The sequence below is a fragment of the Balearica regulorum genome, chromosome 14 (genome assembly GCF_011004875.1).
Source record: "Balearica regulorum gibbericeps isolate bBalReg1 chromosome 14, bBalReg1.pri, whole genome shotgun sequence".
NCBI classification, from domain to species: Eukaryota; Metazoa; Chordata; class Aves; order Gruiformes; family Gruidae; genus Balearica; species Balearica regulorum.
The window spans coordinates 11,751,189-11,775,122 of NC_046197.1; the positions used below are offsets into that span (position 1 = coordinate 11,751,189).

Below are 23,934 nucleotides of genomic sequence, written 5' to 3' on the forward strand. Positions count from 1 at the left end.
GTGGGGACATCGCTTCCTGCACCTGTGGCACTGTCTCCATGTCCCCAGGGAGCGCTCGCATGCCCCTGCAACGGCTGGGGTGAGGAGGCAGCAAGGAGGCAGCCCCTGACCTGCCTTCCAAGCTCGGCCAGGCCCTTTGCCCCCAGGAGCAGCCCAGAAACTGCACCAGGGTCTATTCCAAAAAAATAATTTATCAGTTTGATATTTCACGTACATAAATATTCATCTCTATGGCTATGTACAGAGGCAGTGGGAGCCCGGCAGGCAGCAGGGCTCCCGCCCAGAGACGCTTCCACCAAAGCGGTGGCCAAAACCCGGCTCCCTGGGCAATGCCAAGGGCATCCCGGGCAGTACCGGCCCTGGAGAGGCTCTGGCTCCCGCTGCCCTGCAATGCCAGGTAGGTCTCAGCCAGGGCTGAAGGCTCAGTGCTGAAATGGAGCCTGGAGAGAGGGACACCCTGCCCTGGCACTGCAGCTCAGGGCCCTGCCTGCCCACCGCTCACATCGGGCAAAGCAGGGAACCTGCGGGAACCTGGACCCGCTCCCTGCGAGAACGGAGGTGGCCTTGGTATCGCCCTTCCCTGCCCGCCCTTAAGTCCTCACACTGGGGTAGGAGAAGAGGCGGGGAGCCAGCGGCAGCGGGTCATGGGTGAAGACGGAGTCATCGGAGGAGCAGGAGCTGGCAGTGTCCTCGCAGGAAGGCGAGTACTGCTCAAAGGGCATGGAGAGGTCCAGGTACTGCAGTGAGAGATGGTGTCATCAGCACCGGGTGCCATCAGCGCCGGCGCCACCCGCCCCACCACCCACCGGACCCCCCCACCACTCACCTCCTCCGAGACGGCTGCCAGGATCTTGTCCAGCCCCTCCACGAGCTGCTTGAAGGTGGGGCGCTGCGAGGGCACGGCGTGCCAGCACTCCCGCATCAGCATGTACCTGGGGGGTGAGGTGGCGTTAGCAGGGTCTTGCCGAGGCCCCTGCCCACGCCGCCTGGCCCGTACTCACAGCTCGTGGGTGCAGTTGGATGGTCGGTCCATGCGGTGCCCCTCCTTCAGCAGCTTGAAGAGCTCCTCAACAGGGATGCCAGGATAGGGAGAGCCCCCCAGCGTGAAGATCTCCCACATCAGGATCCCGAAGGACCACCTGGGATCATGCATGGCAAAGGGGGGGGTCAGCCACATCCTAGGACACTCCCTAGCAGGTGGGGCCCTGGCTTACCTCACCACACCCTGTGGTGCCATGGGAGAAGGTGGCAGCACCCCTGGGGAAGATGTGCCCTGCTGCTGTCCCCGTGGCACACCCCCCATCCTACTCATGGAGACTCTCCACTTTGTGCATAACCCCAAGGTGCTGCCTTTGTCCCACACCCAACAGCATCCTCATCCCACACCTGACGGCATCCTCAGCCCCAGCAGCCCCAGGACTCACACATCGCTCTGGTGGGTGTAGACACGGTCAAACAGGGCCTCAGGTGCCATCCACTTCACCGGCAGGCGACCCTACAGGAGCAAACCCTCTGTTCAGCCCCAGACGAGGGGGCCCTGTGTTCGTCCCTGCCTCCCAGACCCCCCCACTCACATTGCTGGTTTTCTTGTAGTAGTCGATGTCGTGGACATCCCTGGCCAAGCCAAAGTCAGCGATCTTCATCACGCTTTCTGCCGTGACCAGCACGTTGCGGGCAGCCAGATCACGGTGGATGCACTGCCGAGGGGGAAGCATCGCCCGCAGGAGGTGTGATATGGTGGCTCCAGCTCCTTGCGTCCCCTCTCCACACCCAGAGCCACCACTCCCCTCCCACACATCCCCTGGCACTGCCGGCCCCCTGGTACCCCTGACAACAGGCGCAGTGCTGGGGACACACGCAGGAGGCTTTAAGCCCCACATGTTTGGGGAGATACTGCCCTGAGTTTTGCTGGATGTGGCTGGGAGGTTCTGGACATCCTGGGGGAAGGGGCTGGGCTCCCTCTTCCCACTCAGAGATGGAACAATGGGGGGACACAGCTCCTCCATCACCACCTTACCCCCCGCCCCGGGCTGTGCCAAGCACAGGCAGCCCATGTGGGCTGTGCCAGCCCTACCCGTTTGGACTCCAGGTACTCCATGCCACGGGCCACCTGGTAGACGCAGGAGACCAAGTCCTTGAAAGAGAGCTGCTCCTCAGGCATCGCCGTGACGTCAAAAGCATAGTCAGGTGTCGGGGGGCGGCGGGCGCGGAGGTACTCGCGCAGGTTGCCCTTCGCAGCAAACTCCACGATCACGTACAGTGGCCCTGGGAAAGTTGTCCGCTCCGCTCAGCCCGCTCCGCTCAGCCCCTGCCTCGTCCCACCCCAGCGTCCCGCTTGCCACTGTCCCCAACAGCCCCATCCCCTGCTCCTGCTCCATACCCGTGCCCTGCCCAAGCCCTGCCTGCACAGTCCCCTCACCGTCCTGCGTGCAGACTCCCAGGAGGTTGATGATGTTCTTGTGCTTATCCATGAGCTTCATCATCTCCATCTCCGATATGAGGTCAGCCAGGTCCTTGTCCGTGGCGTTGTCTGGGAAAGGAGGGCCATGTCACCGTGCCAGCTGGGGTGGCACGGCAGCCTAGCACTGATGCCACCTCTGTGCTGGGACACTGGCAGGGGAACCATCACCTTTCAGCATTTTCACAGCCACGGTGACTGCTCTGTCTGGCCGGTCTCTGTCGATGCCATAAGCCTCTGCCCGCACCACCTGGCCGAAGCAGCCTTCCCCCAGGGGTTTGCCCAGCACCAGCCTGGCAGGGACAGGCAGAACCGTGAGGGACTGCAGGGATGTCCCACTCCCTGCCACCGCATGGCTGGGCCCTGAGGATGCTCCTCTCCAGTCTGAGCCGAGTCCCAGCACCCTGGGGTACAGCGGTGCTGAGGTGTCTGCTGATGGCTGGAGACATCCCCATCGGTCACCCACATGCTGCTGTCCCCAGGGCGGCTGGGAGAGCCCAGGCCCAGCCCCACCATGCACTGCCCAGCACCGTACTTGTCTCGGGGGAACTCCCATTTGGCATCGAGGGGCAGGTCCAGCTCCATGACCCCAGCCAGCATCGGGGCGCAGCTGGAGGAGAGACGAGTGACGCGCATCAGGGACGTGCTGGACTTTCCGGAGGAGCTGGAGTCCAGGGAGAACTGCAGAGAGAGCCCAAGGGACGTCAGCCATCCCACCCCGTGCTCTGGGGCCCAGCAGAGACCCAATGGTGCTGCAGAGAGACCCTCACTTGGAGCAACGGGGTGAGGGAGCTGCAGGAGGCAGTGGGGAGGGCAGCCCCAAGGCTGGCAGCAGGGTAAGGTGTGACGGGCACAGGTGGCACTAGTGGAGCCAATTGGTCACCAAGGTCCCCCCGCACCCCCAGGCCTCCAGCTCAGCACCCACCTGTCGGATGAGCGGGAATTTGGAGAGTTTATGAACTGCCATGGGTTCCAGGGGCTGCTTGCTTGACTGTGTCTGCATCCGGCACAGCACCACGATGATGACGGCCATTGCCACAGCCAGCGAGCCCGAGGTGTAGATGATGATGTCTGTGTACTTGGCCTCGGGGACTTCAGCTTCCCGCACCAGCTCCTCTTCTAGAGGGAGCGAATGAGTCGGCCTGACCCATGGTCCCTGTGTGCCAGGGTTACCAGCTCCCACCCCAGGACGCCCACCCCTACCTGGCAGCACGGTGAGCCAGGCAGACTGGTAGGAGAGGCCGATGGAGTTGCCCGCCAGGCAGGTATACTCGCCAGCATCCTCCGCAGAGACATTGCGCAGGTACAGCACCTCCACCTCGGAGCTGTTGATGTCTGCAGTCTGCCAGGGAGAGGGATGGATGGTGAGCATCCATCCTCCTCGGGGGGGCTCTGTGTACCCCTTGTCACCACTTTGGGGTGGGCAGCTGGGACCTGGGCGCTTCCAGCCCTTTTTACCTTGAGCACTTGCACGTAGGGGACCCCGTCGGGACCGTAGCTGCTGCCGTTCACCTCGATGTGCTTCAGCCACTGGATGTGGGGCTGGGCATCACTGTAGACCTTGCAGAAGAACTCCACGTCGCTGCCCACCAGGGCCGTGGTGTTGGCGGGCAGCCCAGCCTGCAAGATGGGCCTGTGCGGCGATCTCTCTGCGCAGACACCAGAGCAGTGTCACCAACTCGGTGGCCCAGAGCAGGGACTCCTTTCTCCCCCCGTCTCTACCCACTGTGAAGCCACAGAGGGTCTTTCCCTGGCCCTACAGCAGACTGGTGCCACCCAAGCCTGGTCTCCATCCCCAAGTTCCTTGGGTGTGAAGGACACGCGGGCCGCACCAGCAGAGAGGACACTAACAGAGGCTCCTCTGCCCCCTTTCCCATGACCCCGACCCCCCTGCCAGGTGCGGGGAGAAACAGGGAGCCAGAACCAGCACCAAGGAGCCCTCACCCAGCACGTCCAGGAGATAGCTGTAGCGGATGCTGCCAAACCTGTTCTCCACCAGGCAGGTGTAGTTGCCGCGGTCAGAGGGCACCACGCTCTCCATCACCAGGCTCCAGTGCTGGTGCCGGAGCTGCAGAGGAGGAAGGCAAGGAGGTGAGGTGTGATGGGGGAGCCGACCCCCAGGAAGGGAGGTCGCAGCGGGGGGGCCCTGGCTCTTACCCGGATGCCCCCAATGCGGTGCTCCCCCCGGAACTCACGCCCGTTCTTGAACCAGCGGATGCTGGGGCTGGGGCTGCCCGAGGCCGGGCAGCGAAACTTCACTGTGTTCCCTGCAGGGACTGCATAGAGCTTCTTGTCCATCCGGTGCGGGTGAGTCCAGTAAGGAGCTGGGGAGGCATGGGACATACAGTGGGAGGGGGCCAAGAGGCAGCACAGAGGCTGCTGGAGCTGCTCCGAGCCGCTCGTGCTGTGAGCGGGAGGCAGCAGTGCCCCACGATCCTGGACCTGCCCCAGCTGCCCTCTCCTGCCCGGGGCGGCACTGACCTCTGTGCACGTAGACGGGCTCCTCATTTCGGTCCCCGTGGGGACTGTCCCCATCGCTGTCTTCATCATCATCACCTGATGCCAGCGAGTCTGCAAAGGAAAATGGGTTGAGAGGGACATTCTTGCCTGCAGGGCCAGGCGGGCAGCGGCTGCTTTGCTGCCCTGCGGGGGGGAGCCGGGCACTGCCGGGGCTCCTACCCACAATGGAGATGGTGAAGTTGCGCAGAATCTCCCCAGTCCCCTGCGCCCGGCAGATGTAGACCCCTGAGTCCTCGTAGGCGACCTCCGAGATCTCCAGCAGGCTCTGCCGGAGGTGGATGCGACCCCCTGGGACAAGCGGCCGGGACTCCTTGTACCAGACCACACTGGCACCACTCTGGTTGGCATCACAGTCCAGCTTCAGCACGTTGCCTGGGTCCAGCAGGAGATGTTCCTCTTCTGACTCCAGCAGCGGGCTCTCAAACAGCTCTGGAGAGACACTGTGAGTGCCCACCCCAGTGCTCACCCCTCACCGACAGCAGGACCCTGCCACTCGCCCATCCTGGTGCGGAGAGCACATGGTGCGGCACGGCCCGGTGCCCAGCTCTGCCGCCCTGGAGGCGGGCGAGAGCTGGACTCTGCCCTGGGGTGCAGGGACGCAACTTCCCCATCGGCATGTCCCCGTCCAAGGCCACACATGCCACCGTCCTTCCGCAGAGGCCGCTCCCAGTGGCACAGGGTGCCTGAGCCTGTCCCGCCTCACCGAACACAGCACCGAAATGAGGGCACCAAACCCTCCCAGCCACTCACCGTCAGACCTCTGCATGCCCCAGGCATGGCCGGGCTCCCCAGCCCTGGCTGGCCCCAGGGCAGCGGTGCCCTGCCGGCTGGTGGCTGGCACCAGGCATGTGCACACGGAGGGCAGAAACAACCCAACCACCAGTGCAGCAATACCCGCCACAGCCTGACTGCCTGTGTGCAGGGGCCTGGGGGACACACATGCGTCCCCAGCCCTCTGCATGGCCATCACAGGGGGAATGTGGGCCAGCTGTGCTTCTGCTCCCCTGGGACACGTGCTTCTCCTGTACCCACCACTAAGAGGCACGGATTGCGAGCCACACATGACTCCCACAGCCCACAGCGTTCACGCCATCCTGCTCTGCCACGCACGTCCACCAAGCAAGCTGAGCCCCCGTACCGCACGGACAGCCTGCGCGGAGCCACTCTGCTCCTTCCAGCCTCCACACCTCTTAACCCGGTGATGGAGATGCTGGCCTCCCAGTGCCATGCCCCAGCCGGACGGGTGACCCCAGCTCCCACCAGCCCAGCGCCGCAGTCGGAGCTGTGGGGCTGCGTGCCCAGGGTGAGCACCCCGCAGTCCCAGGGGCTCACTGCCCAGCTGGGGGTCGGCGCTCAGAAAGCAAGCCCCCCCTCCCCACCGCTCCCAAGCCCCCTTTCATCCCCCCGCAGTCGTACCTGGCTCCACGGCCCTGCCCCGGGCAGCAGCCGCCAGCAGCAGCCCCACCAGGACCTGCAAGAGGGGCCGCATCTTCCAGGCCCCTCTGGCGCGGCGGCTCCCACCCTGCGGGACAGGCAGGGCCAGGGTGAGCGGACCGGGCAGGCAGCTCCCTCCCACGCGCTGCCCTGGCCAGGCAGGGACCCGCCGGCAGGGAGGGGGTGGCCGGTCCAGGGGCACCGTGGGGCAGTGGTGCGGGGTCCCCAGGGCACGCTCGGGGAGGGGGGAGAAGACGGGTGGGGGGAAAGGGGTTGGCCGCAGGGACTCGACCCCTCCAGCCAGGCGCAGCCTGGCCAGGGCGCTGGGGGAGGTTAACGGGGCACCGGGGGGCTGCAGGGGCTGGGGGGGGGTCCGGGGGTGAGGGGGATCCCAGGGAGGAGGGGGTCCTGGGGAGGGGGTCCGGGAGGGGGGATGTCCCTTGGGCGGGGGTCGCGGGCGGCGGCGTTACCGGCGGTGTCGGGCTTCCCTCGGCGGAGCCGCCCGCGCAGCGCGGAGAGGGCCCGGGCAAAGTCCGGGGGCCGGCGGGCTCAGCGCCGCCGCGCCCCGCACCGCGGCCCCATGGCGGGCTGGGCTCGGGGTGGCTCCGGGCTCCGGCTCCGGGCTCGCTCCGGCCCCGCTCTGCCGCCGCCGCGGCGGGCGCGGGCACTTTGTAGGGGCGCGCTCGGGTTACAGCGGCGCCGCCCGCCCCGCCCGGAGCGCTGGGAGGGGGGGGGGCGGCGGGGGACCGGCCCCGAGTCGCTGCTGCTGCAACCGGCCCCGCTCCGCCGGCCGCCGGCTCCTTTGCAAACCGACCCGCCGCCGAGCTGAGGGTGGGGGGTCGGCACCGGCCCCCCCCCCTCGGCGCCCGCCAGCAGCGAGGGGCGGCCCTTGGGCATCCCCCCCTCGCACGGCCCCTCCGCCGCAACACCGCCCCACGGGTGGGGAACGCGTGGGGCTGCGAAACACCCGGGGCTGCTCCCTTCCACCGCCCCCCAGGGAGACCCCCACATGTTGGGCCCCCGTGTCGGGAGCAGCACATCGGGCGGTGGGGGATTGCGGGGAGCAGGGACGCACCCCGGCCCCGGAGATGCCAAGGGCTCCAGGGCAGCGGTACCCACCCCGGGGGGTGGCCCTGGCCGGGGCTGGGCGCTGCGCGTTGCTGGGTGCCCGGGAGCCCGTTCGCTAATTGCGCCGCAATTAGTTGCGGCGTTATCGCTGCCGGTACCATAAAGCGGCTGTGACCCTCATTAGGAGCCCATAACCGAGCGTCGTAAAACACCACGAGGCTGCGAGCCAGGGCTGGAGTGGCCCTAATCCGACCCATAAACACTTCGCCTTTGCTTTCCCCGAGCTGCTGCCTGCACCGGGGCGGGCAGACCCCACCGTGCCCAGGCCCCACTGCCTGCCCTCTCACGCAGGGCCCCTGGGCACTGGAGGAAGCCCAGCCTCAGGCCGTTTGAGCAGAGATGGTCCCCAGGCAGCTTCCCCTGAGCATCCTGCTGCCAGTGAGAGGGGACAGAAGGGACTCCCAGCACATGGGCAGGATCCGGTCCCAGAGCCGCTCTCCCTCACTGCATCTCTCTCTGCTTTGCCATCTTTCTGCTTTCCAGCAGCCTTGCCCATGCTCAGCATGGATGCTGAGGTTGTGCAAGCAGGGCATGGTTGTCACTGTCACTCCCACCCTGCAGGGCCATGCCACCAGGGCCAGGGCACAGCTTTGTCCACGCTGCTCTGACATGCGAAACCAGCAACTTCCAGCATGACACGGTTTCACTGCAAGGGCTGGTTGGTGCTACAATCTCCTACAGCGCCGTCCACCCCATGCTGCTCCCCACCCAGGGTGCTGGTCCCCACCCTGGGGTGCTGGTCCCCCATGTGGCACAGGGGCACACAGAGCAGTCCCTGGGGCCAGCAGCCCCCGGCAGCTGTTCATTCCTGCCGGCGCGTGAAGCGGATGAGAACATCAATTTCACGGAGCAGCAGCCGCCTCTGCAGAGCTCGCAGTGTGCCGGAAGCACAGAAAAACGTTGGGTTCCACTCGATTCGAACCGAAACCAAATTAAAACCAGAGAGAAGTGGTTGTTCCCAGCACCGGGAATGCTGGGGGAAAGCTGGGACTTGGGGGAGCCACAGCCTGGGATGGGCATGGAGACACCCCCCCCATATCCCGACCAGGTCCCCCACTGCTGTGCACGGTGCCCGGTGGGAGCAGGGCAAGGGGACCAGTGCTGGCACCTCGCCCCGCGTCACGCCAAGCATCCCTGCCAGGCCAGGCGATGCCGGGGCAGGCTGGGGCACTGAGGGGCTGTGCTGTGGGCGGCTGGGAGCCGGTCCCCTCCCTGCCATGGAGCAGTGCTGGGCCGGGGGTCAGGCTGCCTGGCTTGATTTATAACAGCAACTGACGGCAAACAAAAAGCCCTTCACGGCAGCGCAGCCCCACCGCCTGCTGCCCGCTGCCAGCAGCACCACCACAGCCTCCGCCACACCAGCAGCTCAACAAGGGGGGTTTGTGCCAGCACCAGCACTCCATGCTATGAGTGTACCCCTGCCCCACCACCCTCCTTTGCTGTCCCTGTCCCCCCCAACTCCCTGGGCTGCTCCCATCAGCTGCAGCACAGCAAGGGATGTGTGTTTCCCAGCCACCGAGCCGCAGAGAGAGTGTGGGAGCTCAGATGCAGCAGGGTGCCCAGGGAGGGAGGGCATCCCCAGGGCCCTGCAGACGGGGCAGCGAGGGGGTAGGCACAGTGCAGATGGGGCAGGGGAACCCGCTCTGCCCCATGCCCAACTGAGGAGAGGTGACTCTGCGGCCAGACCCTCGGCCTCGCTCATGCGTGCGGAGCCCCACGGCAGTGAGCACACACATGAGGGGCTGGGTGCCGGGCCCGGCATGCTGGGGCTCCATCCTCCCGCCCCTGCCCCTTCCCCCAGGCAGTAAATCATCCCCACTCCCCTCATGAAAGGCCCGTGTATTCGCTGCCGGCGCAGGGAGCCTGCCTGGTGCCAACAATATTGCTCTTGGAAGGCAGCCGGGGCTGCGGGAACACAGCCGCCCCTTGTGCCTGGCCCCAGCACTCGCTGCCGCTCCCGCTGCGGTGGCACCTGCGGCCAGCGTGAGTGCGCACAGCACAGTGGCTCCTGGGGGGCCGGAGCCCGGGGGGCTCTTTCCTCCTGGAAGTTTCTCTTGGCCTCCCCTGAACGGCTGTTGTTTGGGGCACAGGCTGCGCAGCTCCCCATACCCCGTCCATGCACGGAGTCTGGGGGCTGAGACCAAGCAAGCTCATGCCACATGCCAGGGCTATGTGAACCCCCCCTGCACTGTGCCAACCCGACAGCGCAGGGGTCCTGGGCTGCCCCAGCACAAGGGATCCCGACTCCATCCAGCCCTGCCAGCCTTGACACACGGCAGCTTCCAGCCTCAGCCACAACCCGCTGCCCTTGTATCAGCAGGGACCTGCGGAGGCGGGCAGGGGCCAAGCCAGAGGGGCAGGCAGCCCACCCCAGGCCGGGCAGGACGCTCCACTGGGGCCGCACGCAGCCAGACTCGGGGCAGCGCTCCCCACCAGGCCCCGGTCTTGCCTGCCCATCCTTATCTCAGGCAGGGAGGGACCAACGGAGCAACCTGTCCCAGTTACGGTTTAACCAGGCAGAACTTGGCAAACATGAACCTGCTGCTCCCTCTGGGGCCCTGAGAATGTGGGGCCCAGTGTGGGGGCTACAGGACGGGGACATCAGGGCCCCGGGCTTAGGCCAAGCCCCCAGCGCGGCACAGGAGCACCCACAGATTCAGGCACCGAGGGCTGAGCTGGGACCACATGGGGCTGGGGCTGGCCTGGCAGCACAGAGCGGGCAGCGCCATGCCTCGTCCCTGCTGCAGCCCTGCTGCCCCTGCCTGGCCATGCTGGGTACCACCAGGGCTGCAGCTGGCACAAAGAACGGGGTGCATGGGGCCAGGATGGGCGCCGCTCCCCTTGCGCACGTGGCACATGCCATGCACTGAGCTAGGCACAATGGTGCCCATATGGGGGCCGAGCAAGTGGGAGCTTTGCCCGTGAGCCCTGTCCCCCATGGGGCATGGGGGCTCCTCCTTGGAGTGGTGCGGCAGGGGGCTGCGAGGCAGAAACGGGGCCACCCTGATGCTCCCAGTCCCTAATTGCAAGCAGGCGCCCGGCATTGCTTCCACATCTGCACCTGATTTACTTGCTGGAGCCAGCAGGGCCACGAGGGATGGCAGCGGTTGAGGCTGCGGCCGGGGCTGTGCTCCCCCCAGCTGAGGGGACACCCAGGGCCCAGCCCCATGCGCTGCCGGAGGAGCAGCCGGCTCCTCAGACCGGCAGGCTCCACGGAGCTGGCTGCAGCACGGGCAGGGGACGGCAGCGCCTCCGCAAGGGACGTGGCTGGCGGGTGGCTCCGTGCCCTGTGCCACGCCTGCCAGCCCGGAAGGCACTGGGACTTGGCCTGGCGCAGGCAGCCAGAGCCCCAGCCTGGCGAGGTGCTGCCCGCAGAGGCCCCAGCAGGGAGGAGCAGGACTGGGCAGCCGTGGGCACAGCCGGACAGGGGCACGGGGCCGGCAGCATGCCAGCACCAGGGCACAGCCTGGGGACAAGAGCCACGCTCCATCCTCCATCCTCAGCCTCCCCTGGCATGTGGGTGGCTCTGGCCTCACATCCAGGCTCCAGCTCCCCTCCTGTCACACCCGGGGATGCCCACGGGTGCTGGGACCCCCCAAGAGCAGCGCAGCAGCAGGACGAGCAGCCAGCAGAGCGGGGACACCAGTGGTTTTGGCACTCACATGATCCGTGCTTGGAGCACAGGGATGGGGCCAGCATGGACCCGCCCTGGGCACTGCAGCCCCCAGCATGGCTGGCAGGGCCACCTGGTTGTGGCTTCCCTGGCACAGCTGCTGCCAGCCATCCTGCCGCTGGGGAAGAGGATGTGCCAGGGGTATAGGCAGCCCTGCAGCCGCTGCCTCCTCCCCTGCACCTGCCCCGGGGAGCGCCTGCACCCGCGGAAGGGCCGGGAGCTGCCAGACATGCCACAGTCCTGCTGTGAGGAGGGGAAGAGGTCACTGAGGGACAGGCTGGCAGCGGCAGGCATGCTGCCCCGGCAGAGCTGCGCGCCACGGAAGGCAGACACAGCCCATTTCTCCCAGCACTACCTGCATGGCCGATGGCCCTACTACCTTCGATGCCAGCACAAGACCCTGCACTGCTCCTGGGGACACTGGTCTCCTGCACTCTGCCACAGCTCTGCCCACAGAGGAGTGGGACAGCCGGTGCCAGGCACCTGAGCCCACCTCAGCAAGCGAGCTGCCCTTGAACAGACAGCAGCGGAGCACGCCCATCACGATGCCACTCCTGTGCTGCCATAGCAGTGCCAGAGAACAGCCCAGCATCTTGCGGCAGTCATGGATATTTTCGGCACCAGCTGCACAGCAGCTTGCAGAAGTGCCAGCAGCCTCCCAGCCCAGGCTGTCCCATCTTCCCCGTGGTGACTGTGGCGTGCCCAGGGCCACACTGACTTGCCAGAGCAGCGTGGAGGAAGGCACTTAACAGCTTCATCTGGACCTCAGGGTGCTGCGGGATGAGAGCAGGGCCTTGAGGAAGACAGGTGGGAACACAAACCTCCTGCCCCTCCCAAGTATTTCAAAGGTGTCTGCATCCTGTTCTTTGCTTTGAAGTACGGCAAAATCCCAGGAAGGGCTCTAGCAGAGAGACAGCACCCAAAAGTAGTAATAAACACTCTATTTGGAGAGCTTCACCTTAGGGAAACAGCAGATACATAAACACTGTGTACAGGGGAAGGCAAAACTGTCAGTACACAGACAGGAGTGACACACCAGACTGGGCAGTGCTGGAAATGGATCCCTCTTGGTGTCGACGCGTAGCACATCTAGTGGGCACCTGCCCTGGTACGGCGGGACGAGAGCTAAGCAGCAGAGATCAGAGTTGGAGGCCATCCAGGGCTACCAGGCGCACAATGCTTCCTTCAGTTCATCGCAATTTTCTGCTCATTGATCAGCTCGCAAGGTTTAAAAGGACTCCCTCTTGTAGCAGGAGACTAAGGTCAGACCTCAGCAGTGGAGCAAGACTGGAAAACATTAGGAAGGCAAACCCAGACCAGCAGGAGCCTGTCCTAAGGGAAAATGGCAGGGTGAAGAAAAACAAAGCTCATGCACAGCCTGGAGTGGGGAAGGGAAGGCACTCCAAGCACTGAGATTAGCAAACAGCTCTCTTTCTCCTTGCTTAACCTGACCAGCGCACACACCACATTTTGGAACTGCCTCTTCAGCCCGGCTCTCAGCCCCACAAAGGCGTCAGCTGCTCCCCTGGCACACAACGCTGGGAGTTGAGGGCCCCAGACCACTCTCCGGCAGCTGCCGGGGCCACACAACCGGAGGCAGCAGCTTGGCTCGGCCCCTCCCAGCAGCACGGTGCACCCGCGGCTGCCACCCATACTCCTGCCAGCCCCACGGAGCACCACCAGCCACGCAAGTCCACAGAGGGGCCACATTCGCGTCCTTCTGCCCCGTGGAAGAAAAAAAGCAGGACGTTCGCCACGGACTAGCAAAGTGTCAGCTCCACGGAGGCTGGGACAAAGCTGCGGGGTGCCCAACTTGGAGCACTGGCACTGAACATGAGGCCAGCCCAACGCACATGACACTTGCGGTGGGCTACCAAACAACAGACAATACCTTAGCTTAAGGCAAAACATCTAAAGAACTCACCCAAAATGCACAGCAGTCTCAGGTGCCTGCTTGCCCTTCTGTCTGGGGCCTTTTCTAACAGATCTAGTACATTAGCACCATGAAGAGACCAGCAGTCTTAATTTCCAGGTTTGAAATATACAACATCCCTTTTCCAGGACAGTACAAATGTGTAAGAACTTTGAAGGGAGGGGTTGGGCAAACAGTGTTCTAATGAAGGACTAAGGAAGGCAAGTTTCCAGAGGATTTGTAGCTTTTTAGCCAGCTAGCGATTTGACCAAGTTATACTACAGTTTTCTGCTGTATCTAGATTTATTCCCTCTCTTTTCCCTTAAAGTCCTCCTTCCCCACAGTATTCTGATGGCAGTAAGGAAAATGCTGCACTTCCATGCAGACCCTGACAGAATTAAGAGATGACCTCACCCTGCTCTACCTTCTTCTGCTGATTGCATTCAGATCTTGGAGATCTCCACCGCTGCCAAGTTTGGCTGAGATTGGTTTAAGTCACGGAGGGTAAAGACACACACGGTGAATGATCACGTACACCTGTTTCCATAGGAAACCAGGCTAAACAGTTACTTCCTTCCACGTGGAAATCCTCAGAGCAGAGGGTTGAGCTGTCTGGAGAGCCAGCAGCTCTCACCCCTCTCGCAGCCCTCCACTCCCACCAGCAGCAGTTTGCACACCAGAAGTTGTAACTACTTGTCAGACGGACCCAAACAACCCAGCTCTGGAACTGCGAAAGGCTCTGATGGCAATCAGTGGCTCATGAAAGTCTGCACACAAACCTGACCGGAGGAGGCACGGAAAGAGATGCCACACTGGTTATTCCCTATTTTAGGCATGTACAAAGCCAGACAACCTGCACCGCATTCCATCCATGCTGTATAAGCACTGTATGCTACGGTCTAGGAGCTCTCCTCCAGCAAAAGCCACCTCTGAGCGTGGGATGCTGGCCTTCCAAGTGCAGGAATCCATTATTTGCTCTGGTGAGGGAGGAGGTGGCCACTACCAGCCTGTTGCCAAACCCTCCTTATACCAGATACACACTTCCTCTCACACCGCACCCACCTTCACAGGAAGCAATTACACAATGAAAACTACTCTAAGGGAGTGAAGTATTTGCTGTCTAGCAAGTCTCTTCCAGCTGGATCCTTTTCCTGACAGATTCAGTCCCCGTTCTGCTCAACGGGTGCATACAGGAGGGTAGGGCTTTGCTTATCCAGAGGGATAATGAAACCATTGTGGGCTGGCAAAGGATGTGCGTTCTTGGGCCACCAACAACTCCAAGAACAGTGCTGCAACTTGCTCTAGAAGTCTTGGCTGAAATAACTGTAGCCTCCTGGGGCAGTTGACTCTTCCCGGACGTACTGCTGTGGCGGGAACGGTCCGACAACCGGCACTGCTCCTGGCATCCTGGATATCGAAGGGAGTGAGAAAAAGAGAAGGAAAAAAAGGAGACAATGTCAGAAGTGCTCTGAAATCTGCCAGCTGTAATCACTGCTCGGCAGACATGGCTGTCAGTGCAGCAACAGCCTACTGTAGCCAAGTCAACAACTTGCCAGAAAAGCTTCCAAGTGTATCCTTGCCCTCCGTGCGCATGTGTAAACAGACACCTTTAGCATGGCACAATTAGCTATGGCACAGCTCAAGGTCTGTTAAAGAGCTTCCATTACAAAGCAAGTATCCTGGCTCTCTTCAGACTGCAGAACCTGGCCCAGAACGGGACTGAACAGCCAAATCCAGAAGCAGCTTTCTGAAAGGGAGTTGTGTGGTTGCAAAAGCTTGGACAACATCCACAACCTCCATGTCCTTAAAGGGAACATCTACGTGCGTGTGTCGGGAACATCCTCAACGTTATCTATCTAGAATGGGATACTGGCCATTCACTGATCCAGTTGTGCCGTTCAAGAGCTGAAATTTTCCTGGGATGACAGACAGAGCACATGTCTTCCAATCAAGTAGTCCAGTGAGCCAAGGGACCATGGGGCTGTTATTCCACAGACAGGCAACAAGAGATCCCAGTTTTCCTCCTGTCCTCTCTGGGAGATTACTTCAGGTAAGCTTTCCAAATGCCTCTTTCTTGTAAGAAGCTCTCTAGCCAACACAGCTCATTACTGATCCTCTTTTAGCAAAGGCTTTGAAATTAGAGAGGTGAACTTTGACAGTGTCCAGAACAAATATTTTTGGTGATTAATCATCTGGCAGCCTAAATTTTTCTGATTAATAATCTATGCAGGGGATGCCATTATTAAACTCACCAGCTGTGAGACCGAGTTCAGAAATATAGTCTAGGTTTCTGGAGCGTGCTGACTACATGCCAACTTTTAAGACAAGCAACCTCAAGAGAGATTAGAACAGCGAGCAGATCTCCACTGAGCCAGTCTTAAATTAAGTTAAAATCTCAGTTGTTAGAGAAACGGTGTTTAATGGGTGTCAGGCTGGAGGCACTCATTGCAAAGGTCCACACTGAACTGAACCATCGAGAACCAAAAGCAACTGCGGTGCACTTCTACTTCAGCAGCATCCCAGAGCTGTCTGCAGAGGGAGCTGCCGAAGTCAGCTGGCTTCAGGACAAAGACAGCAACCTTGCACAAACCCTGTTTTTCTGCTTGCAAGTGAGCTGGAAATACGCATTCAAAACTGCATTTTAAGTTATGTTTAAGCCATCGATTTGAACAGCGAGGCTGGAAACACACTTAGACAAGAACGTTACTTACTGATTCTTGTGTTTGAAGCCACTGATGTGAGCTTGGTACTGCTCTATGGAGTTCAGCACTATGTTACAAGTGCTGCAGGGGTACCCCTTCCCAGCTGAAACAGACATCAATGTTAGCACACACAGCTAGCCAACAACTTGGTGCCTGAGGTAGAAACAAGTGAGATAATCAATCACTGGATGTGTCAAACAACTGCTAAACAAAGACAAATAGCAAGTCGATAGCCTGACCAGGCAGGGAGGTCGCAGAATCCCACTAACCCACCAGGCATTGGTCAGTTACCACGAGGGAATCGCTAAGCCAGAAAAGCTTTCCTGGTCAGAACATGGGTTTGTTTGTTTATACAAAGAAAGGACACATTTCCTATAAACAGTTCACAATGTCAGACATAGTAAAAATCTCAGCATTAGGACACCAAACCTGATGTTATACTGCCTTTGCAAATCCATTTCTTTCCCAAATTCCCACTTCTCCTGATCTGTACATTTCTTAAAAGAAAATGAGGGAGATACTTAATTTGTAAGCTTGTAGTGTTTCAATAAAAAAAGCAGCCAGAGGAGATTACACACAACGTCCAGTTCCACAATGCAGCATTCTGCTAAGCCTTGCTGAGGTGCCAACTGAGAATATTAAGCTCTATCCTCAAGCAGTTTGGTTAGTGTCAGTGTATCAGTTAACTGCAAAAAAAAAGAAAAGTTTCCAACAATAGTTGTACCAGACAGATCAATGGTTTTGTGTAACATGACAACTCCAGCTGGAATGAAAGTTCGGGAGGTCACAGATACCAAACAGGCAAGCATGGCAGCAAAGCTCAGCACAGGAGTCTCTAACGGAAAATCCTGGCAGTTGTCCTCAAGATGTTAAGTGCTCCTGAATTTTGGCTTCTCGGGGAAGGGCTCTGCCTGGGAGTCTCACAAAAAAAGCATTTCCTTAAGGAGAAAGAGGACGCTCACCCCAGGGGTGCAGAGCAGCGTAATCGCTGAGCGGGAAGCACAACACAGCATGTAGCAGACATTTCCCCACCTGGCTGCAGCACCTCAGAGAGATTTCGGACTCTAGTGGGCCATTCAACTCTCAAAACAGAGCTGGACCTGAGCAGGAAAGGCCAGAGGAGCCGCTACAGCCCTCAGGTCTGCCTCCCTGTGTGATCGAGGTCAAGATTTCTCTGATGCAAATCTGGCCAACAAGTGTGTGCACAAAGTTGTCCAACCTGCACTCCTGCACCCCAAACTGGTGGTTCCTACAGGGACTTTAAGCAAACACCTTGGTGCTGTGCTCAGCAGAACACCTGCTGCTAGACAGATCCCAGCAGAGAGAAGTTTAGGGACAGGCATGGCTGTTAGCACACGGGGACGGGTGTCAGAGAAAGCAGGAGAAAACATCCCCGACTGCAGCCCATCACATCCGAGCAGCCCCTGATCACAGCCCAGGCTCTGAAACATTGCCTGAACAGCTGTAGTGCTGCGGAGATGTGTCCGTAGGTACTCTGGCTCTGCTGGCATTTCCCGGGAGACATCACTCACACAGGCAAGGGCACTGCCCACCTACCCAGCCTGCCTGGGCTGGGGCTCCTGCCACTGTCAGCGCCTGAGTCACGCTGAAGTGGAACCATTCATCAGGCCCCACTAATTAGGTAAAGAGCAGATGGGTAACGCTGGATACCAAGCACCTTTTCCATCTCCCACACGACTACGCAATGTGGGAGAGAATATTACTTGGATAATTGAGCCTCATTTCTCATAAGTGCTACCGGTATCTAAAGGTGGCCTGCAAAGAATTAGAATAATTAATCTTCTGCTTGTGTGGGTTTTTATGACAGAGAAAGAAGCCCTTGAAGAAGATTTTAAGATGATTTGTCTGCTTATTATTTACCTCAAGCATCCAGCAGGTACTAGACTTCCTGGTCCAACAGAAGGCTGTTGGGAGGAACAAGGGAGTTTACTGTGAGCTCCTAATGCTTTCACTAGACTCCAGGGTTTTCATCACAGAGAAGCGCTCATAAACGGCACATCATAAACTAAATGAGTTTTAACTGTCTGCCTAAAGTTCCTCCTTAATAGCTCTTTTTTTTTTTTTCCCCTCACATTCCTGCTTGCTCCAGAGAGCATTAGTTCATCAGATGGAAGTGCCCACACAGAGGCAGAAAGGCATTCAGGGAGAAATCTCTCTGGCTTTCACGTACTTTGAAGCAGCAGGTGCAGTTAAACCTATTTCTTCCATCTTTGGCTAGTCCCCTCCGAAGACGTTTTTTAAGCATCAAATGCCACTTTTATCCTTCCATTTTGGATGCAATCCACCTCGCTAGAAACAGTACTGGCCAAAATCCCTGGATTATCCGCACAGAGAATAAAAAGGACACGTTCTCAATTAAACAACATTGCAAAACACAACCCAAAGCCTGTCACGAGTAGCTACAGTCTAAAACCTCTCTTGCTGCCAGGGGGTTCCAAAACCAAACAAATTAATCTTACGGTGTATCATCAAGATCCCCATCGCGACCGATTCACCCCTGCTCCCTCCGCACGGACTCTCTCGTCCAAAGACATATTGTCGCTCTCCCACCCTGCTCTTCAGCTATTTATTAACTTGCCTGCCTAGGACTCACCCATGAAGGACGATGCCGGTGCATCAGGGGTTCGGCCATAGTGTGCCATCAGCTTGTGTTTGGTCTCCTGCTTTCTGTGCTTCTTGCCTACATAATGCTGTTTTGCCATAAGGGGGTTGTTGAAAGTGGCATGGCAGAGGCTACAGAACTTGTCTGGGTCAGTAATGTCCTTGTTCTCTTCATTAGAAGACACGGTAGAGGTGGGGACGGTAGCAGAATGTTTTTGCGGGGGCACCGCTTCTGTAGGGTGAATCCAAACTCTTGGTCAGTCACAGAACTCAGAGGTAAAACCCAGTCATTTAATTTCCCCAAAACTCGCATTAAACCCCCCCACACACACACACCTGAAACCCAAGCGAGACAGAAAATGTTAAGACATCTAGATAAATTCATGTTGCTCCTACCTCTTCCCTTAACACTACAGAATTGAAAGGTGTGTGGTAAGAGTAGGCAAGTCAGAGTAGGCCAGAAAATCTTCCAGGGTTAAAAAAAACACCCAACAGATTTGCATATTTCCCCTTAGTGGAGTTAACAAAGCATGGCCCTATTCAAGAAACACTGGACATGAACGAGCTTCCACCTGCAATTATCATCACCCAGGAAAAGAAAAAGGGAGGCAGCTAGAATGCGAGTACAACCCCCTGCGCAGCAAAGGCAGGTGGTTTCTGGAAACACTTGATCCTGAACTGAAGTCACGATGAGTCGTGCCTGAGAAATAGCATGAACAGGACTAGGTCTGATGGAGTGATTCCACACAGAGAAGCAGCTTTCCTGTCTGATGGAGAAACCTGCACCCTCTCATTACCGGGTACCAAACATCAGAGGGAGGAACCTTCTAAGGACCAGAGAGCTCATCTCAGGCCGAAACGGCAGCTGCGCACCAGACCGCTCATGCGTACATCCACCCCTTCATGAAAGCTCTTCTCATACCCAAAACCAAGGGCTTCAAAGAACAAAAACGTCCCACAGGCCACCCTGACTCTCGAGCTGGCTTCGCTGTGCAGACACAACCCAGCAAAGCCGTGAAGACACCCTGGGACTCTCAGTTTCTGCCTGGAAGATCCCAGCTTGGAGCTAGCCCAAGCTGCCATCCTCAGGTACACTCAAAGGCTGCATTTTCCCTCCATCCCGACCAGCTACAGTACCCCAGGCTCTAGGCTGCCCCTACCCACCCTGGAAAGATGGTCTGGTCTGCCTCTCCACCCACTGAGCCTTTCTGTTGGCTAGCAAAGGGATGGGACACACATCAGGTCGGACTCGAGGTTGACCTGGACTGTATCCCATCACGACAGCAGTCAACAGCAAGTGCTTTGGGAAAGCACAAGGTCGGGACGAGCACACACTGATGCTTCCCAGCTACACTCTCCCAATCCCCAGCTATCTGCAGCTCATGAGTCCCTGAACCTCAGAGGCTACATATTTGTAGTTGAGCAACCCTGACGAATTTGCCGTATCAGAGTTTCACCAGTCACTTCAGTCCCTGTAAGCTCTTAGCGAGCATCATATCCCGTGTCAGGCATTTCCACAGCTTAACGTCACGCTCCCTGAAGAGTGGCTCTCCCCTGGTCCCTGCGTGCAGGGACAGGTAAAATGCTGCTGCAAGCTGTGTTTCTCCAGAACAAAGCAAAACAAAAACCCATGTAACTTTTAGCCAATGCCAGCCCACTGAGCAGGCTGCTGAGAGAGGCACTGAGGTGCACTGCCGGCTTACTCTGTTTCATAGAAAAGGGTACACACATCCTCACAGGAGCTTACACTTGGGGTCTAATGAACCTCTCAACTTTTTCATTGCTTGAAGAGCCCCTCAGTACAACACGAAGGTGCTGCAGAGTCATACCTTCCACTTTGGGGGACTGCTGCTTCATGTTCTTGGCGTGAGTCTTGCCCAAGTAATGAGATGTTGCCACGGCCGGAGAGGAAAAGGTCATGTTGCAGATGGGACAACACTTGTTTCTGTCTTCCCCACTGCTGCCTTCCTGCTTGCTGTCCTGTTCACACAGAAGTGCAGAGCATCTGAGGCTGGCAGGGACCTTGCAGGTCACCTCGTCCAACCTTCTGGTTATGAGAAGAAACACTAAGGCTTGGGTGTCTACGAATACAAGGTAATCAGAGACATTTGGGTGAAAAAGTGTGACTGAGTAGGACTTCCGTGATGCAGCATCATCCTCTCTTTTATTGGAGAGTGTTCTTGCACCAGATTACTTTTTTTAATGTTAGTGAACTGCTTTGGGCAGAGGGGCAGCCCTGGCCTGTATGGGTTAAGAACAAGGTTAACTGAGTCGCTGTCAGAACTGGAACAGGCAGCCTTTTGCTCTTCAAGGTGTGAACCGAGCAACTTGAACATCGCCATCAGCTGGGTCATCTGCAACGCGATGCCAACAGAGCAGACAGCAGCGGTCATCTCTATACCTAACACTGTATGAGAAGGCATCCGCCTTTATCACCCACTCTGTCACCACAAATGTTGAGGAGTTAGGGATTAAAGCTGAAGCAATCATAAAAGTAGAATCTGTTTCCCAAATGAGTCACGGGGCAGACAGATGGCCAAGTGGAACGTGGTGCCTTTACCGACCAACAGGCTCCAGCTACCAGCTGAGGAAACCTAAATAAGTAAACCAAGGATCGTCCTTGAAAGAGAATTCCAGTAGATGGTCAACCGAGTGTGCCCTCTGTGAGAGCAGAGGTTATGAAATTATATTCCTGACATGTTGTTGCTCCTGTTCACTTTCCCTGTCCTTTCAAGCAAGACTATCGATAAAAGGCAATCTGCGTTTCTTTAAACAGGGAAGACATACTCATGGAGACTGTTTAATTGGGAAGGGCAGCAGGAACTGTGCTCGCTGAGCGGAGGCCTGGCACCACACCTGCCATCGAGCTCTTCAGTTCTCACAACGCCCTTTCCGAGTGCGTTCTCTTCATTCACTCGTTAAGGCGCCCAGGCCATACAACACCCTTAAGGTCCTGCTCCGCAGCGTTTAGACCTGAAGAGCTCTAACGCTCTCCTCTCACCTGCTTCGCATCCAGCTTCATCTTCTTCCCGGGGGCGAGCTCCTCTCCGCCGTGGATGGACAGGTACCGCCTCACCTTGTTGGCGTGCTTCTTGCTCTGGAGAAAGCAGAGAGAAACCCGCCCTGACCCGCTGCTCAGTGCCCCGCGGTGCCCGGTGCCGGACGGCAGGGGCTTCCCGCTCCCTACCTGGTAGTGGGCCAGCCTCTGGGACTCGGAGATGAGCAGGGCGCTGCACACCTTGCACTGGGCCTCGGTGAAGATGTGCCCGTTCTCCCGGATCAGGCGGTCCACTGCGGGGGAGACGCAACCGGGGCGTCAGCGGCCCGACCAGGCCGCGCCGCACCTCACGGAGCCCGGCCGTCCCCCCAGCCCCCCCCCCCCCGCTCCTCCCTTCCCTCGCCCCGCGGCTCCTCACCTGCCTCCTTGCCCACCGGCAGCCCCGCGGCGTCCCCGTTGCTACCCGCCCCGTCCGCCATCGCCGCCGCCGCCAGCCCCGCCCCCCTCCGCCTCCCGCCGCTCTCGCGAGAGCCGCCCGCGCGCCCCCCCAGCGCCTAGCAACGGCGGGGTGGCCTCCCGCGAGAGCTCCGCGCGTCCTCACGTGCCCGCGAACGGAGGCGGCAGCGGCGGCCATGTCAGTTGTGGGCAAGGCGGCGGGGGCCGGCGGATCCCTGAACCCGCTCGCCGCCGACCCCGCGGGCCCTGGTCTTTGTGGGTGTTTAAAGGACACAGCGGTTGTTGCGGCGACAGCGTTAAGCGCAGGGGTCATTTTTGAGGTACCGAGGCTTCGCCGCAAGTAGGGGGTTGAGGGCGCCCCCCACCGCGCTCGCCTCCTCCCGGGAAACCGGTGCTCGCTGCCCTACCCGCAGCGCCGGCACCGGGCTGAGAAAATGGCGACAGTGCCGGCATCTCCCGCAGCGCCTCAGGACGAGGCGTCGGGACCCGCGGGCCCCTCAGCGCCAGGCTCGTCGCTCGCCCGCCTGCGACATGGCGCCGCCTGCTTCACACTCCCACCCTCCCCACCCCACCCCACCCCCCCCGCGCCGGCCGCGTGACGCGCCGCGAAGCCGCCGCCGCCATCTTGGGTGAGGGCAATGAGGCCGCCGCCGCCAACTTGAGTGCGGGTGAGAGACCCGCCGACCGGGGCCGGCGCGGCGGGGCGGCCCGGCGGGGAGGCAGCGCCGCCGCCGCCTGTCGCCGCGCAACGGGGTGGCCCGGCGGGGGCGGGGCGCCGGCCCGCGAGAGGCCCGGGCCCGGTGAGTACCTGTGCCCCGCGGGGGCCTGCCGCATCGCTCCGCGCCGGGCCCGCTGCCCCGGGGCTCGCCTGGGGCCCATCCTCCGCGGGGCTCCCGGGGCCGGCGGCCGAACCCCTGCCGGCTCTCCTCCCCCGGGCCAGCTCCAGGGCTGACCCCCCGGGCATGCCCAGCGGTCGCCGCCCCAGGTGATCCGGGGACCGGCCCCCCCCCCCCCCCCCCCAGCGCCAGCCCTGTCCCCTGCGGGGAAGGGACAGCCGGTCTCATCTCCCTCGAGGGCTGTTCCCCAGTCCCTTGCCCTGGAGGGGACCCAGGTACTGTGCCTCTTCCCCTGGGGACACCCTGAACTCCTCACCCAGATCAGTCCCCCGAGGAGGGCACCCCGAAACCCACCCCCCAGAGTGGGGTTGGGTTAGGCCCCAGGTTAGGCCCTGGGGCTGGCTCCTGCTCCCCCCCCGCCAGGGCTGGCTCCCTCCCCTTCTCCTGGGGCAGCCCCAGCACTCTCCCCTTGATTTACCCCACCTATGGCTGCTCCCCTTCCTCCCCACTTCACCCCCCCATCCCACCAGGGACCCCCCCATGCTTGCTCCCCAGGGTGATGCTGTTTGAGTAGCCCTGACCCTGTCAGTGTCCCTGAAGTGCCCTCCAAGCCCGAGGGCAAGTGGGTTGGGAAGGGAATGGGAGGACCTGGGATGGGTGCTGGGGAGAGGGTTGCTCTCTCCCCATGCAGGGCCTGTCCTTGGAGGAGGGAGAGGTGTTGCATGTGGGACTTGCTTGGGCTGGGCTATGGGGAAAGCCGAGCATTTAGCATCTCCTGCGGAAGTTGGCGGCGTTTGCAGATGCACAACGCTTGGGTGTGCGTGGCCTCTGCGGTCCCTGTGTCCCTTCTTGTGAAGAACCAGCTCTGTAAACGGATAAATCCATCAATGATTCCTCTCCCCCCGGGGGTGCTGTGACCCCTCACGTCGTGCCGGTTGCAGAGCATCAGCTGGGCCATGCGTACTGGGTCGAGCCAAGGGTCCGGAGATGGTATTTCCAAGGAGGTGTGCGGCGCTGACCTGCGTGAACGCAGAGCTGCTTTGCAGTGCTGCCGGGGAGCATCGTGCCTCTTCTTCCTGAGGTGGGGGGAGTTGTTTACAAAGCGACAGCCTGTGTCTCAAATGGCTCAGAAATTCATCCGGGGATGAGAGTCATTCATTTTTGGCTTCATTTTCAAGCATTTTTCAAGCTGTCA

General features: G+C 60.0%; 2 protein-coding genes across 8 annotated transcripts in view; one reads left to right on the forward strand and one right to left on the reverse strand.

The window, feature by feature from the left end:
- Nucleotides 1-171: 171 nt before the first annotated feature.
- FGFR4 (fibroblast growth factor receptor 4) lies at nt 172-22,875 on the reverse strand. 2 transcript variants are annotated; one of them, XM_075766853.1, is made up of 22 exons: nt 22,718-22,875; nt 22,293-22,297; nt 21,637-21,740; nt 21,451-21,546; nt 20,279-20,429; nt 18,442-18,681; nt 5,138-5,407; nt 4,940-5,029; nt 4,616-4,782; nt 4,403-4,526; nt 3,917-4,107; nt 3,662-3,800; nt 3,384-3,577; nt 2,994-3,139; nt 2,630-2,751; nt 2,420-2,530; nt 2,075-2,265; nt 1,575-1,697; nt 1,425-1,495; nt 1,002-1,139; nt 827-932; nt 172-737 (listed from the first exon to the last, which is right to left on the reverse strand). In XM_075766853.1, the coding sequence occupies exons 1-22, from the start codon at nt 22,780-22,782 to the stop codon at nt 591-593; spliced, it is 2,991 nt and encodes a 996-aa protein (XP_075622968.1). In that variant the 5' UTR covers nt 22,783-22,875; the 3' UTR covers nt 172-590. The 2 variants fall into 2 exon arrangements, with proteins under 2 accessions (XP_075622968.1, XP_075622967.1); XM_075766852.1 differs by lacking the exons at nt 18,442-18,681; nt 20,279-20,429; nt 21,451-21,546; ... (1 more) ...; nt 22,293-22,297; nt 22,718-22,875 and adding exons at nt 6,395-6,500; nt 6,883-7,085.
- The window catches only part of UIMC1 (ubiquitin interaction motif containing 1), a 39,595-nt gene continuing 37,751 nt past the window's right edge, over nt 22,091-23,934 (forward strand). For 4 of the 6 annotated variants that reach the window (XM_075766845.1, XM_075766849.1, XM_075766848.1 and 1 more), the window contains exon 1: nt 22,513-22,703. The gene's annotated coding sequence lies outside the window, so the exon portion shown is untranslated. Of the gene's footprint in view, nt 22,224-22,512; nt 22,704-23,934 lie in introns of those variants that run through there. The other 2 variants (XM_075766847.1, XM_075766846.1) reach the window with 2 other exon arrangements.